Source organism: Trematomus bernacchii, unplaced genomic scaffold, assembly GCF_902827165.1.
Source record: "Trematomus bernacchii unplaced genomic scaffold, fTreBer1.1, whole genome shotgun sequence".
Classification (NCBI taxonomy): Eukaryota; Metazoa; Chordata; class Actinopteri; order Perciformes; family Nototheniidae; genus Trematomus; species Trematomus bernacchii.
The window spans coordinates 1,187,379-1,200,899 of NW_022987671.1; the positions used below are offsets into that span (position 1 = coordinate 1,187,379).

At 43.4% G+C, this 13,521-nt stretch overlaps 1 protein-coding gene across 1 annotated transcript in view; it reads left to right on the forward strand.

Annotated features, from left to right (window-relative positions):
* LOC117487470 (GTPase IMAP family member 9-like) overlaps positions 1-10,643 on the forward strand; it is a 406,332-nt gene extending 395,689 nt beyond the window's left edge. Inside the window, exons 2-3 of the mRNA XM_034136092.1 lie at positions 5,529-6,632; positions 10,612-10,643. Of these exons, the coding sequence (XP_033991983.1) occupies positions 5,529-6,632; positions 10,612-10,643 (1,136 nt within the window). The remainder of the gene's footprint in view (positions 1-5,528; positions 6,633-10,611) is intronic.
* Positions 10,644-13,521: the final 2,878 nt, after the last annotated feature.

Consider the following 13,521-nt stretch of genomic DNA (forward strand, 5'->3'; position numbering starts at 1 on the left):
GGGGGAGGGCTCAAGATGGTTTAAATAATCTAGAACAGGGGTCGGCAACCTTTTTGATATGAAAAAAAATTGTTATCAGCGTGCCAACGATCGAGAATTATCAACGGGGGGGGGGTTGAGGAGCTTGACGCTCGTGAACTATCAACAGGAGGGCGGGGGGGCCTCGCTGCGGGGAAGCAGTGTGTGGACCTGTCAGCGCAACTTACATGATGCCGAATTTAACAAACACATTTAAATAATTGGTTTAAACGGCATAATAATAAGGACGATCGTCCGTTCTGTGATTCTCTAGAACAGGGGTTCCCAACCCCCGGTCCGCGGACCTAAGGTCTCAGCCTCTTGTGCGCACGAGCATGTTACCGGTGCGCCAAGTAGGAAGAGGAATGCACAGGAGACAACCGTTTGATTGCAGACTGTTATGTTTATGTGGGGAAATGATGGTGCATACATTATTTGAGATATATTTCAAACTCGGACTTCATTTTAAGGACATGTCGGCCAGGGGTGTAGAGCTATTTGTTTAAGCACCGGATTGGCAAAACAGGAGAGTAAACCAGTCTGCCTTGATCTATGAATTAATGTCCGGGACTCTCACGGTATCTGCTGCCCGCAGCTGTTTTATAGAAGGAAACTCTCCTTCACTTCATGAAATGGCTGCAGCATCAGGAGGCAGCGGGACGTATACTCGGTAAAGAGCTGTGCCTTTTTACGCACCGCCTTCGCTGTGTTTAACTTAATCAGAACAGTTTAAGAGTGACTGCAGGCTGCTACGTGTTAACCACACACACATCTACACACATCGAACTGCCCGATTACTCCCCCTTTTATTAGTTTTATGAAGGAGATGTCCAGTCAGTCACCAAGGCGCATGATGTGTGTGTGTATGTGCTCTGCTCAGCTCAGCTCTGTGTGTTCGGTGTGTTTGTGTCTGTCCGACACCGGCATATATGCGGCTGTTCCCAAAATAAATTAGTTTAATCTTAATCTCGATGTAGTGCTAAATGCTGTCGGGAGTGCACACAGGCGACCGGACATCTCCTTCATAATGCGCCACAACAAAGGTTGGGAACACCTGTTCTAGAGCAGGGGTTCCCAACCTTTATTGTGCCAAGGACCGGTAGAGGTTGTCAATTTTAACTGATTTTAATATTTACTCACCACCAGCAGGTAGCAACAGAGGCCAATTGTATGTAACAGCCTGAACAAATACTAGAACAATATGCATCCAAAACATATTAACTAAGTTTAAAAAAGAACCGGTGTTGTTTTTTGGTTTTTCGGAAAACCAAAAAACCGACGTTATTCAGTTTTTAAACCCAAACGGGAAAACAGATAAATCAACGTTTTGGTTTTGTTTGTATGATTTACGGATAATCCAGTGAATGCTGGGAAAACGAGGAGAAGGCGCATTATGAAGGAGATGTCCGGTCGCCAGGGTGTGTGTGTGTGTGTGTGAGTGTGTGTGTGTGTGTGTGTGTGTGTGTGTGTGTGTGTGTGTGTGTGTGTGTGTGTGTGTGTGTGTGTGTGTGTGTGACACTGGCATTTGTTTTCAGAATATATTATGATAGTGTCGTTCGTTCCGGTGCACTCCCGACATTTAGCATTTAGCACTACATCGAGATTAAGATTAAACTAATTTATTTTGGGAACAGCCGCATATATGCCGGTGGCGGACAGACACAAATACACCGAACACACAGAGCTGAGCTGAGCAGAGCACATACACACACATCATGCGCCTTGGTGACTGACTGGACATCTCCTTCATAAAACTAATAAAAGGGGGAGTAATCGAGCAGTTCGATGTGTAGATGTGTGTGTGGTTAACACGTAGCAGCCTGCAGTCACTCTTAAACTGTTCTGATTAAGTTAAACACAGCGAAGGCGGTGCGTAAAAAGGCACAGCTCTTTACCGAGTATACGTCCCGCTGCCTCCTGATGTTGCAGCCATTTCATGAAGTGAAGGAGGTTTTCCTTCTATAAAACAGCTGCGGGCAGCAGATACCGTGAGAGTCCCGGACATTAATTCATAGATCAAGGCAGACTGGCTTACTCTCCTGTTTTGCCAATCCGGTGCTTAAACAAATAGGTCTACACCCCTGGCCGACATGTCCTTAAAATGAAGTCCGAGTTTGAAATATATCTCAAATAATGTATGCACCACCATTTCCCCACATACACATAACAGTCTGCAATCAAACGGTTGTCTCCTGTGCGCTTCTCTTCGTACTTGGCGCACCGGTAACATGCTCGTGCGCACAAGAGGCTGAGACCTTATAGCCGCCGAATCCCTCGGAACATCATAAAAGCCATTTTCAACGGTTTTCTGGTGAAAGATTAACTAGCTACTGGATGAAATAATATGACTGGTGGCATAGGTGCGAACATTAAACACTTTTTGAAAAAAATATTATGATAAAATATTTTTATATATTTATAATTCTGCAAATATTACAATAAACTCACAGCTATTTCGCGGACCGGGGGTTGGGAACCCCTGCTCTCGAACACACATATTATGATATTAGGGTCATGCAGAGTGAGATGAGATCGCTGTCCCTTTAAGAGAGAGAGAGAGAGGGGTGTGGCGTGTGTATGTTTCTGGAAGTGAAACGAGGCAGCAGAAAAACAGAGGTCTGTGATGTATTTTGTGAAACAGAAGAACAGCTAAATAAATGCAACGGCCTCCCAAGAAGAGCTCGCCTCTCTCCAGTCATTTAAGCTAAAGTGGGTTATTGAACCTGAAGCTTGTTGCTTCTGCCCTCCTCGACTACGGTCTGGGAGCCGACAGGAAAGTTCAACACACAGATTGTCAGTCCGCCCCTTTGTAGCATATTATTTCAATGAGAGATGAGCAGATCGCCACTGGGCTTTCAACTAAAGACACAGCCACGCAAACACTGCGGCTTTTGTAAAGCTCCTTATGGGTACTACAATTTGTGAAGTGCTTTCTTCCGTGGTGAAACGATCAGCCCTGCACCACGGAGGAAAGCGGCAGAAAGTCACCTGGAGTTAAAGAGAGCGGGGCTGCGCTGCCTGCATGGCTTCCTTCTGCAGGTAACGGGGAGACGCGCTCTGGCGGCGGTCTCGTTCAGGATCCGAAAATACAATTTAAATTCTTTGCACACTTATTCCACTTATTCCTAGTGTGCCACTGGTTACGGTGCCGCGTGCCAATGCTGGCACGCGTGCCAGGGGTTGCCGACCCCTGATCTAGAACATGTCTAGAAGCTATGTCATTCAATTGATATTTTTTATTGATTCCTGTAGACGCTATTCTCAACATAGAAAGCATTTATTAGGTGAATGGCAGGTTTTGTGATAAAGGTAGTGGGTCTGTCAATGTCAAGTGATGCACCTTGAAGGGACCTTGTTTTTTCTTTACCAGAGCAAGAGAGAGGCACCATGATGAACACAAATACTGGAAATTAAAATCACTCTAAATGGTACTCTTGCCTGGATGTTTGACTTCTTAACTGCCTGTGTACAACCTGCACTGAAATGGTGCAGCAGTGGCCTCTAGCTGTACATTTATTTTAATAAGAATTTTTTTTTTACAAATAGTCACTACAACATGTTTAGTTTCTATCTTTCATGCTTCTACAAATCACCCCATTTTGGGCCTAAAAAAACTTTTAAAGGTATAAATTGCCTTTAGTTATAATCAGGAGCCCAAACAAACTTCTGACTGGCTACCCCTAAATATTCTTATTATTCTTAATAAGTTTCATGTAGTCTTGTGAACATTTTGTAAAATCAAGTAAAAGCAGTGATGCATTCCCAAAATTGGGAGTGTATCACCCAGGCTCTCAAAATGCTTAGAATTTTATTTTTATGGGACTGTTTTGATCAGTTCATTATTAGGAAATATGACCACCTACATATCCAATCTATAAATATGTATTTAGATAAGTTGCAATCATCATCAACGATAAAGTTTATTCACTTACCATTTCGGGCAAATTTGCTGTCCATAGTTGGTGATGGAGGGAGGAGCTGGTCTGCTGCTGAGCTGAGGAAGTGAAGTTAGTCTGCAACAACACCTCCTTAAATACAGACTTCATGCAGCAAACCACACCCACACACACTGCTGACATCACAGTCTGAAGTTCAGCTCCAGTGGGATGATTCATAGATTAAAATGTTTAACATCTTACCCTGGCTTAATAAACAGAACGAAGGGAAATATAGCCTAACGTGTTCAGATTTTTAAAAATTTAACAAACAACATATTTTAGATATCAGCCCTCAATGTTCTTTGCACATCAGCATTCACCCGTTCACACACATTCATAGTTTCACGGCTGTTTTTTCTCAGCTCTTCAATGATCGTTGGAATGTGTTGATTCACGTCCTTTATTGTTTATTGTCTGTTTTTAGCACAGCTAGTATATCAAGTCCACCTGCATGTTCATCGTTCATTTAGATAACTAGAAACAGTTCACCCTCCCATCAGCATTTACAAGAAATGACAACTGTTCTTTTAAACAGGCTATATTTCATCCCACTGGAGCTGAACTCCAGACTGTGATGTCAGCAGTGTGTGTGGGTGTGGTTTGCTTCATGAAGTCTGTATTTAAGGAGGTGTTGTTGCAGACTAACTTCACTTCTTCAGCTCAGCAGCAGACCAGCTCCTCCCTCCATAGCCAACTATGGCCAGCAAACATGCCCACAATGGTAAGTGAATAAACTTTATCGTTGATGATGATTGCAACTTATCTAAATACATATTTATAGATTGGATATGTAGGTGGTCATATTTCCTAATAATTAACTGATCAAAACAGTCCAATACAAATTAAATTCCAAGCATTTTGAGAGCCTGGGTGATACACTCCCAATTTTGTGAATGCATCACTGCTTTTACTTGATTTTACAAAACGTTCACAAGACTACATGAAACTTATTAAGAATAATAAGAATATTTAGGGGCAGCCAGTCAGAAGTTTCTTTGGGCTCCTGATTATAACTAAAGGCAATTTATACCTTTAAAAAAATGTTTAGGCCCAAAATGGGGTGATTTGTAGTCTGAAAGTATGAAAGATAGAAACTAAACTATTAACTACTTTTTTATCAGTCAAAAAAGTTTTCTCATTAAGATGAATGTACAGCTAGAGGCCACTGCTGCACCATTTCAGTTCAGGTTGTACGCAATTAAGAAGTCAAACATCCAGGAAAGATTACCATTTAGTTTGATTTTAATTTCCAGTACTTGTGTTCATCATGGTGCCTCTCTCTTGCTCCGGAAAAGGAAAAACAAGGTCCCTTCAAGGTGCATCACTTGACATTGACAGACCCACTACCTTTATCACCAAACCTGCCATTCACCTAATAAATGCTTTCTATGGTGCTAATAGCGTCTACAGGAATAAATGAAAAACATCAATTGAATGACATAGATTCTACACATATTCTAGATTATTAAACCTTATTGAGCCCCCCCCCCCCTCACTGTCAACATTGTTCATTTGGTAGTTGAACCATTTTATAAATACAGAGATTGCTAAATATTTCTTAATTTTTTTCAGCCCACCGATCAGAATCGAACACGTACAATAACGAGGTACTCCGGATTGTGATGGTGGGGAAGACCGGTGTTGGGAAGAGCGCCACAGGAAACACCATTCTGGGAAAAAAGTCCTTTGAATCAAAGTTCTCTGCTAAATCCATGACTGTAAACTGTTCTAATGCCGTTAGTGAAGTTGATGGACAAATAGTTAAGGTTATTGACACTCCTGGTCTGTTTGACACCAAGATTGAAGAAGAGGAGACCAGAAAGAACGTTGCACAGAGCATTGGTTATGCTTCTCCTGGACCCCATATCTTCCTGGTCGTCATCAGACTGGGCAGATTCACAGAGGAAGAAAAACAGACAGTGCAGAAGATTCAGGAAATCTTTGGAGAGGAAGCAGACAGATACAGCATGGTCCTCTTTACCCACGGTGACCTGCTCGAAGACCAACCTATTGAAGAGTTCTTGAAGGAAAGCAAAGAGCTGCAGGAACTTGTGGCCAGATGTAACGACCACTACCACGTCTTCAATAATAAGTTGAAGGATCGTTCTCAGGTCAGAGAGCTGCTCGACAAGATCAGAAATATAGCAGATAAGAACGGAGGAAACCATTACACCAGTTCAATGTTCCAGGAGGCAGAGAGGGAGCTAGAAGAGGAAAAACAGAGAATCCTTAAAGAGAGAGAAGAAGAAATACGCAAACGGGAAGAGGAATTTGAAAAAAAAATAGAGGAAAAGTATGAGAAACAATTCCAACAAATCAAAGAGGATAATGAGAGGATAGAAAGGCAGTTGAAAGCTCGTAAAAGTGAAATGGAGGAGGAGATGAGGAAAATTAGAGAAGATCATGCAAGCCTAAAAGCAGCTAACAAAAAAGAATTGGAGGAGGGGATGAGGAGAATAAGAGAAGAGGAGGCAAGGCTGAGAGAAGCTAACAAAATAGAAATGGTGGAGGAGATGAGGAGAATGACAGTAAAAGATGAAAGCCTAAAAGCAGCTGGCAAAAAAGAAATGAAGGCGGAGAAGAGGAGAATAAGAGAAGAGGAGGAGAAGAGGGCCAGGAAGGATGCTGAGGAGAGCCCTTCAATAATTGATGGGATTTGTTCCATTGCGAAAGCAGGTTGGAAAGTTTTCACTTCTTGGTTTTGATAAACTAACAGTTGCACAGGTTTCCATGATACAGTCTGACCCTCTGGAATACTTCCTTGTTAATCTTCACAGTCACCTTTTTGATTTTGTTGTTTGATGTGATTTATAGTAATATCAGTTATTTCTGTGGTGAGTTGCAATGAAATAATAACAGGGTGACTGATTGTCAACAACCAAGATGTTAACATTCTAAACTATAGTAATGTAGTAATGTACTAATTTGTTCTTTGATAGCTTTTGCTTTCACAAGAAAAAAGTATGACGAATTATATATCATGAATTGATGCTTTTAAGATGTTATACGGATACGTTTTCTTTGGCTTTCCTGTAACTGGCGTAATGATGGCTTCTGTCAAATCAAAAGGTTAAAATGTGTGTATGCAATGAATTGTGTAATTCAATATGAAAATGTTGGAACAGAAATTAATGTGTAAAGACAAACATAGTAATCAATAATGTCCTATAATAAAAGACTGTAGACTTCACATTGAGGGTGTAATGTGCTTTTGTTGTTTAATAAAGGATTTAAAAGAAAGTATTAAGGGTCTATCTTATTAGAAATGTCAGTTTAATTCACAACTGGGTCTCAATTAATTTTTTTCATGACATCATAGAAAAAAAGCAACTATTTCTAGGTACATGAAGCCATTAAAAGTAAACTGGAAATGAATTTGAGCTACATTTCTGTTTATAAAGGCAGCAGATTGTTCCTACATCTTAATTGATTAAACGTCCCACTGTAGCGTAACTTAAGACATCAAGAAACTGTGATGTCAGCAATGTAGTCTGTATTTAAATGTTAGGTCAATAAATCATATCTCTAGTGTTGAGTGTAATTCACCTAATGACATATTTATATAAAGACATGTAGCTTTTCAAAGCTCACAATGAACAGATAGTAACTGCGTAGTGATGGGGAAAGAGAAAACGTTAAACATTTCTCAAATCTCCAGCAGTCTTGTGAGCTTGATGATGATAAACTCCTCAACGATCTGTTTAACAAGATCAGAAATAAAGCAGAGAAGAAGGATGGTGAAATAAGAAATGGAGGATGAGCTCACATTTAAAGGTGGGGTATGTAATTTTGGAGAAACCAGCTCGAGATCGCTAGAATTTGAAAATACACAGCCGGAAAAAATCTGCCACTTCCTTACAGAGCCCCTCCTCCAACACACACGAACGCGCACATGACCAATGAGGGCACGAGATAAGTTTGTGCAGAGATGGAAGGCTGACAGGCAGGTAGGCCATCCAGTTATTTTAGCCGGGCTGGCTAAAATGATTGGTCGTGCTTTTTACAGTATTACGGCTTCCACAGATGATATTTTGTTATGGATTTTTTAATGGATTTTTTAATGGATTTTTTGTCAAAGCATTCATTGCCATCGGGATGTTAAAGCTCCCATGTCATGCTTTTCCGGTTATTACCCGTCCCCTTGTGTGTTATGAAGGTTTTTATGCATGTAAACGGTGTGCAGAGTCAAAACCCTCAAAGTACACCCTGTAGCGAGTAAAACTCTAACACAGAAAATACCTCCCCAAAACGCCTCGTTGGAGATACGTCACTGCCCATTTGAGTCTTCCATTTAGTTCCGGGTACCGCCTGATGTCATGCGGTACCCGGAACGAAATGGACCAATCCCGAAGAGCTATGGCCACACCAGCAGCTTCCAAAACATTGCCCAGTTTGAGGCCGGATATGCACAGCTTGTTTGGACCGTTTGGAGCAGGGGAAGATCTGGGTATACAACCTGTAAGTTTGCATTGTTATTTGTGTATTTATCAAACAAGACTGTTTAAATGTGTAAACTGTGTTGGACTGCTAAGCCATTGACACAGTGCTAACTAAGTTGCTAGAGTTTCCATATATCAACTCTAATATCAGCAGATGGCCTTGCATACATGTATCTCATAGCAGGAGAATGTCTGCATTCACACACAAAATACCTATTGACAGTATACTCCGGGTGATTTGCCGGTCAGTCGCGAAACGTAATTACATTATAGCTGGCGTAGCGATCTAACACACGGAGAAAAACATTTTTGTGATGCTACGTTGCTAGCGTTTAAATATATCAACTACAATGTCAGCAGATGGCCTTACATGTTTGTCATGGCAGGAGAATGTCTGCAGTCACACACACGGAATACTCATACAGTATACTGTACTGTGATTTACCGTACATTGTGACCGTACATATACTGCATGTAGCTAACGAGGCTAGCTGTATGCTAGCGCAAAACAATGTATTCATGCAAGTTACATTGTATGACCGAACGTAGCAGAATACCCGTATACGATTGCAATTATAAACACGTTATTGCTAGCCTAATATGAACCACTAGCTTTTGTTCATAGTAGTTTTATTACACTGCATTATAGTTGCCTTTCCTCCAAGCTAACGTTCATATCGTGTTAGCTACCAAGGTAAACAAAGCTAGGTTAGCATATTAGCAGGCAAGCTGTTCATTACACAACTACTACTAACAAATCTAAAACAACTAAGTTTCTCTAATATTTTGTGATTTGCATTTGATTTCGTCCAGCCAGATCCTGGCGGACAATCCATGACGGGGAAGGGATTCTACTACTACTGAGGGTGCTAAAAGGCACCGCACCGACTGTGCGCAGGCAAGATGCGAGGAGGAGGAATGGATGATATACCGTGTATATATGTATATTTATGTTCATTTTGTACATTTCTAAAAATAAAGTTTAATGGAAATACTTAGTAGGCCTATCCTTTCTTCCCTGAATTCATATATAGCAAACCATGATTTGATTTCTCATCAAACAGTAGTAGTTTATAACGGGTAAAAATAACTTACTCTTTGTTATGAGAGTCGCTCGTAGGCCACAACGGAAAGACAAGGAGACATACACGAGTTTACAAAACCACGGCACATTTATTGTAGTAAATGCAGAGACAGGTGGTCGAGGGGAGAGGGTCGCTCAGTTCGTCCTTCTGCAGCCGCTTTGGAGAGAGACTCCGGGCCGCTGGGATTAATAGCACCGGCTACGGAGGTGTCCGTGATCGCGCTGATTACCCTCTTCAGCTCCACCCCACCGTAAGACAAAGGCCCTGAGGCCGTCACACTCTTCTATAACAACAGTTAAAAATATATATGTATATAAAATATACCGCTGTACCGACGCCATGATAAGACTGATGTTACGCTGAGAGCAGCCGGGAAAAGCACTGACATGGGCGCAGCCTCTCTGGTGGTTGACTAATCAGAACGAGTGGCCGAGCTGACCAATCGGAGCACACTAGGCTCACAGGGAGGGGGGGGCAAGAGCTCCAACGAGTCGTTTAGTGGAGAAAGTGAATACTGCTGAATACACATGCTTGACAGAGATGCTGTATGCGAAACCAATGTGAGTTTGGAAAATTGCACAGTATAAATCTATTTTAGTATACCTCAACAATGTAATTATGATCAGTGGAAATGGCCATGACATGGGCCCTTTAAGAGCATTCCATGGAATATAACAAAAAGTGTATCTCGAGCCGGTTTCTCAAACTTATCTACCCCACATTTAATATCTAAATATGACAAAGAAATGTTCCAACCTCTGAATGAGAGTTTAGGCAGGTTCAGACTTATTAAATAAAATACCATTTTAAATATTTAGTAAAGAGTTTTTGATGTATCTTCGGGTTTTGCCATTTCCATGCATTTAACCAAAATGAAATGTCTGAACCAAAATGCATTTAAAAAATGTACTTTTATGTAATAGAACTCAAGAATGTCAATAAAATATTGTAACTCAGTCTGTGGTTTCCTGTATTTGAAATCAGTGTGTGTATGTGTACATGTATAAGTTATGTTGTGGGGCCCATGAGTACTCAGTCACATTCCTACACTGTAAATGATTACGTTAAAGTTTAAAGACTTAATTAACCCCTGTGTTCTGTTCACATTTTGCACTCTTTGGTACTGTTCAGCTCAAATTGACCCGAGCCAGGATAGCGGCTAAAGCGGCTGTGTAAAAATATACAGACATTTAAATGAACATACACAATCTCTGTCACGCTCACAGATACAGATCAGAACCCACAGCTGGGTCCCCAACATCACACACTCTGACAATACATTCCGTACGAAATGTGTCAGGGGAAAAAAGGGGGACGTCCCTCTCTTAAGAGGGAAATACAGGCCACTCTCCGTGTGCCGAGGCAGGAGAGAGGCGCACAGCTGGATCCCTGACGTCACTCACTCTGACAGGACACTCAGCACAGGGTGTGTCAGATGGGAGACATCCCTCAATAAAATTGAATGAATGAACAGGGAGAAGACCAAGATGCAACAGTGCAAATGTCTTCCACTGACATTCCTCCGTGCAAAGCCGTGGAGGAGGAAACATTCCTCTGGCTTTGAGGAGGGGGAAAGAAGCCAGCCAGGGTGATCACTCTTGACCTAAAAAAGTTTGTGATGACCTTAGCCTTAGGCATGAAGCCGGTTTAGCATAAACGGCTGTCCTCCCTGGCGATTGAGGTAGGCTGCCGTGGCCTGTTGGCTGGGCGAATCAACACATGTTTGATTGTACAGCAACGGGGCGAAGTGCTGGAATACTTCCCAACCCGGAGAACAGCTCCAGCACATTTACCCCTGACGCACGGGGTCAGTGCGTGGGCGAATGAACCACCTCTGGAGACTCCTCCTGTGGGGGAGACCCCGGGGAATCCCCACGTGATCAGCTGACGTCATGCTGAGCAGCTGTATCACGGAGAGGGCTGTCACCACGCTGTGGGATGTGACACGCTGGATAGGGAGCTGTCAGTTCCTCCACTCGGTGCAGCGAGAGCCGCACTCTGTTGCTGAGTTTTATTCCACTCGCAGATAAATGAATGTCTGGGGGGGAAGAGGACAACTCGAGCGAGCTATGCAGTTTATAAACCAATAGGTTAAAACAGCAGGCTTTCTGCAGCGAATGACCCACCTCTGGAGTCTCCTCCTGTGGGGGAGACCCATGGGGATCTTTGAGCTTTGACAGATGCGATACGAGATGTAACGTCTGTAAAGCGACTTCCTCATGCTGGATCGAGCCTATAGCAAACAGCAGGTCGACCAGAGAAAAAACCTCATTCTCATCCCTCCTCTCTGTGTAGTGGCTCCAGCCTTCTCTAGACAAAATGCGAGGAGCCAGGGAACATCCAAACAGCAGACGATTGTCTGGTCTGATATTCCCTGAAAGAGAAACGCAGGAATTCCCTGTGTTTCGGGATGGTGGGTATGGAAGTATATGCATCATCCTTCAGGTGGAAGTGAACCAGTCGTCCTGGTGAACACATTCCAGCACCTGTTTGATCGTCAGCATGGGAATACTGATAGATCAAGGATGGGTCTCACTCCCCCGTTGGAGAGGCTTCTCTGTGATATACTGTAATGGTCGTCATGACCGTGCTCTGTAGGAGGCATATCTGAGACAGAGGAATGCCGCGAGCTATGCAGTTTATAACCCAATAGGTTAAAACAGCAGGCTTCTGCAGCGAATGACCCACCTCTGGAGTCTTCTCCTGTGGGGGAGACCCATGGGGATCACCGCGTGACCAGCTGATGCGAATGCCAAGCAGCTGCGTCACGGAGAGGGCTGTGCGGGTTTTAGACACGCCGGAGGAGATCTCGCTGCAGTTCCTCCACTCGCTGCCGCAAGAGCGCGCTCTGGTGGCTGAGTTTAATTCCACTCCCAGATAAATGAATGTCTGAGAGGGAAGAGGGCAGCTTTTCTCCAAATACATTATGAAACCCAGGCTTTGACAGATGCGATACGAGATGTAACGTCTGTAAAGCGACTTCCTCATGCTGGATCGAGCCTATAGCAAATAGCAGGTCGTCCAGAGAAAAAACCTCATTCTCATCCCTCCTCTCTGTGTAGTGGCTCCAGCCTTCTCTACACAAAATGCGAGGAGCCAGGGAACATCCAAACAGCAGACGATTGTCTGGTCTGATATTTCCTGAAAAGAGAAACGCAGGAATTTCCTGTGTTTCGGGATGGTGGGTATGGAAGTATATGCATCATCCTTCAGGTGGAAGTGAACCAGTCGTCCTGGTGAACACATTCCAGCACCTGTTTGATTGTCAGCATGGGAATACTGACAGATCAAGGATGGATCTCATCCCCCCCTGTCTTTTTCGGGACAAGAAAATAGCGGGAGTAATACCCCTGATTTTCTTCCCCTTGAGGAACCCTGGAAATAGCCTCTTTCAACAGGAGTTCCCGCAGCTCTGCTTGGAGCGCAAGACACTGTTCTTGGGATGACAGGAGTGTTTCCTGTATCCCATTGAACTGTGGGGGGGGGGAGGCGAACTGCAGGGTGTACCCTCTGCTGATCAGCCTGCTCATCCATCTGTCCATCAGACACACGCGCTGTCACTCTGAGAAATTCTCTGAGAGCGGGCGCACATGGTCGAGATGTTCTGTGGTCGTCTTGGCGACGAGCCACGTCAGAGCCCTTTCCGCCGCTGCCTGTGAGGCAACCCAAGGTGGGCCTGAAGCGAAAGGGCTGTGAGGGAGCCTCCACACGCTGCGTTTCACTCTGGCTCTCATCATGAGGCGTGTACACGCTCAGGGGATGAATGGAGATGTATGCAGTGTTGACCACATGAGGCGTTATAACGGCGCTCATGGGTTTATTATGACCGTGTGTAGGAGACGTATCTCGGACAGAGGAATGCCGCGAGCTCTGCGGTTTATTAACCGATAGGTTAAAACCAGCAGGCTTCTGCAGCGAGCCCTGCTGCCTACTAATCAACAGATTGGTGGCAGCTGGCTTAGTTGGCGAACTCTGCAGTTTATTAACCGATAGATTAAAAAAGTGCAGGTTTTCGCAACGAACCCTGCTGGCTACTAACCG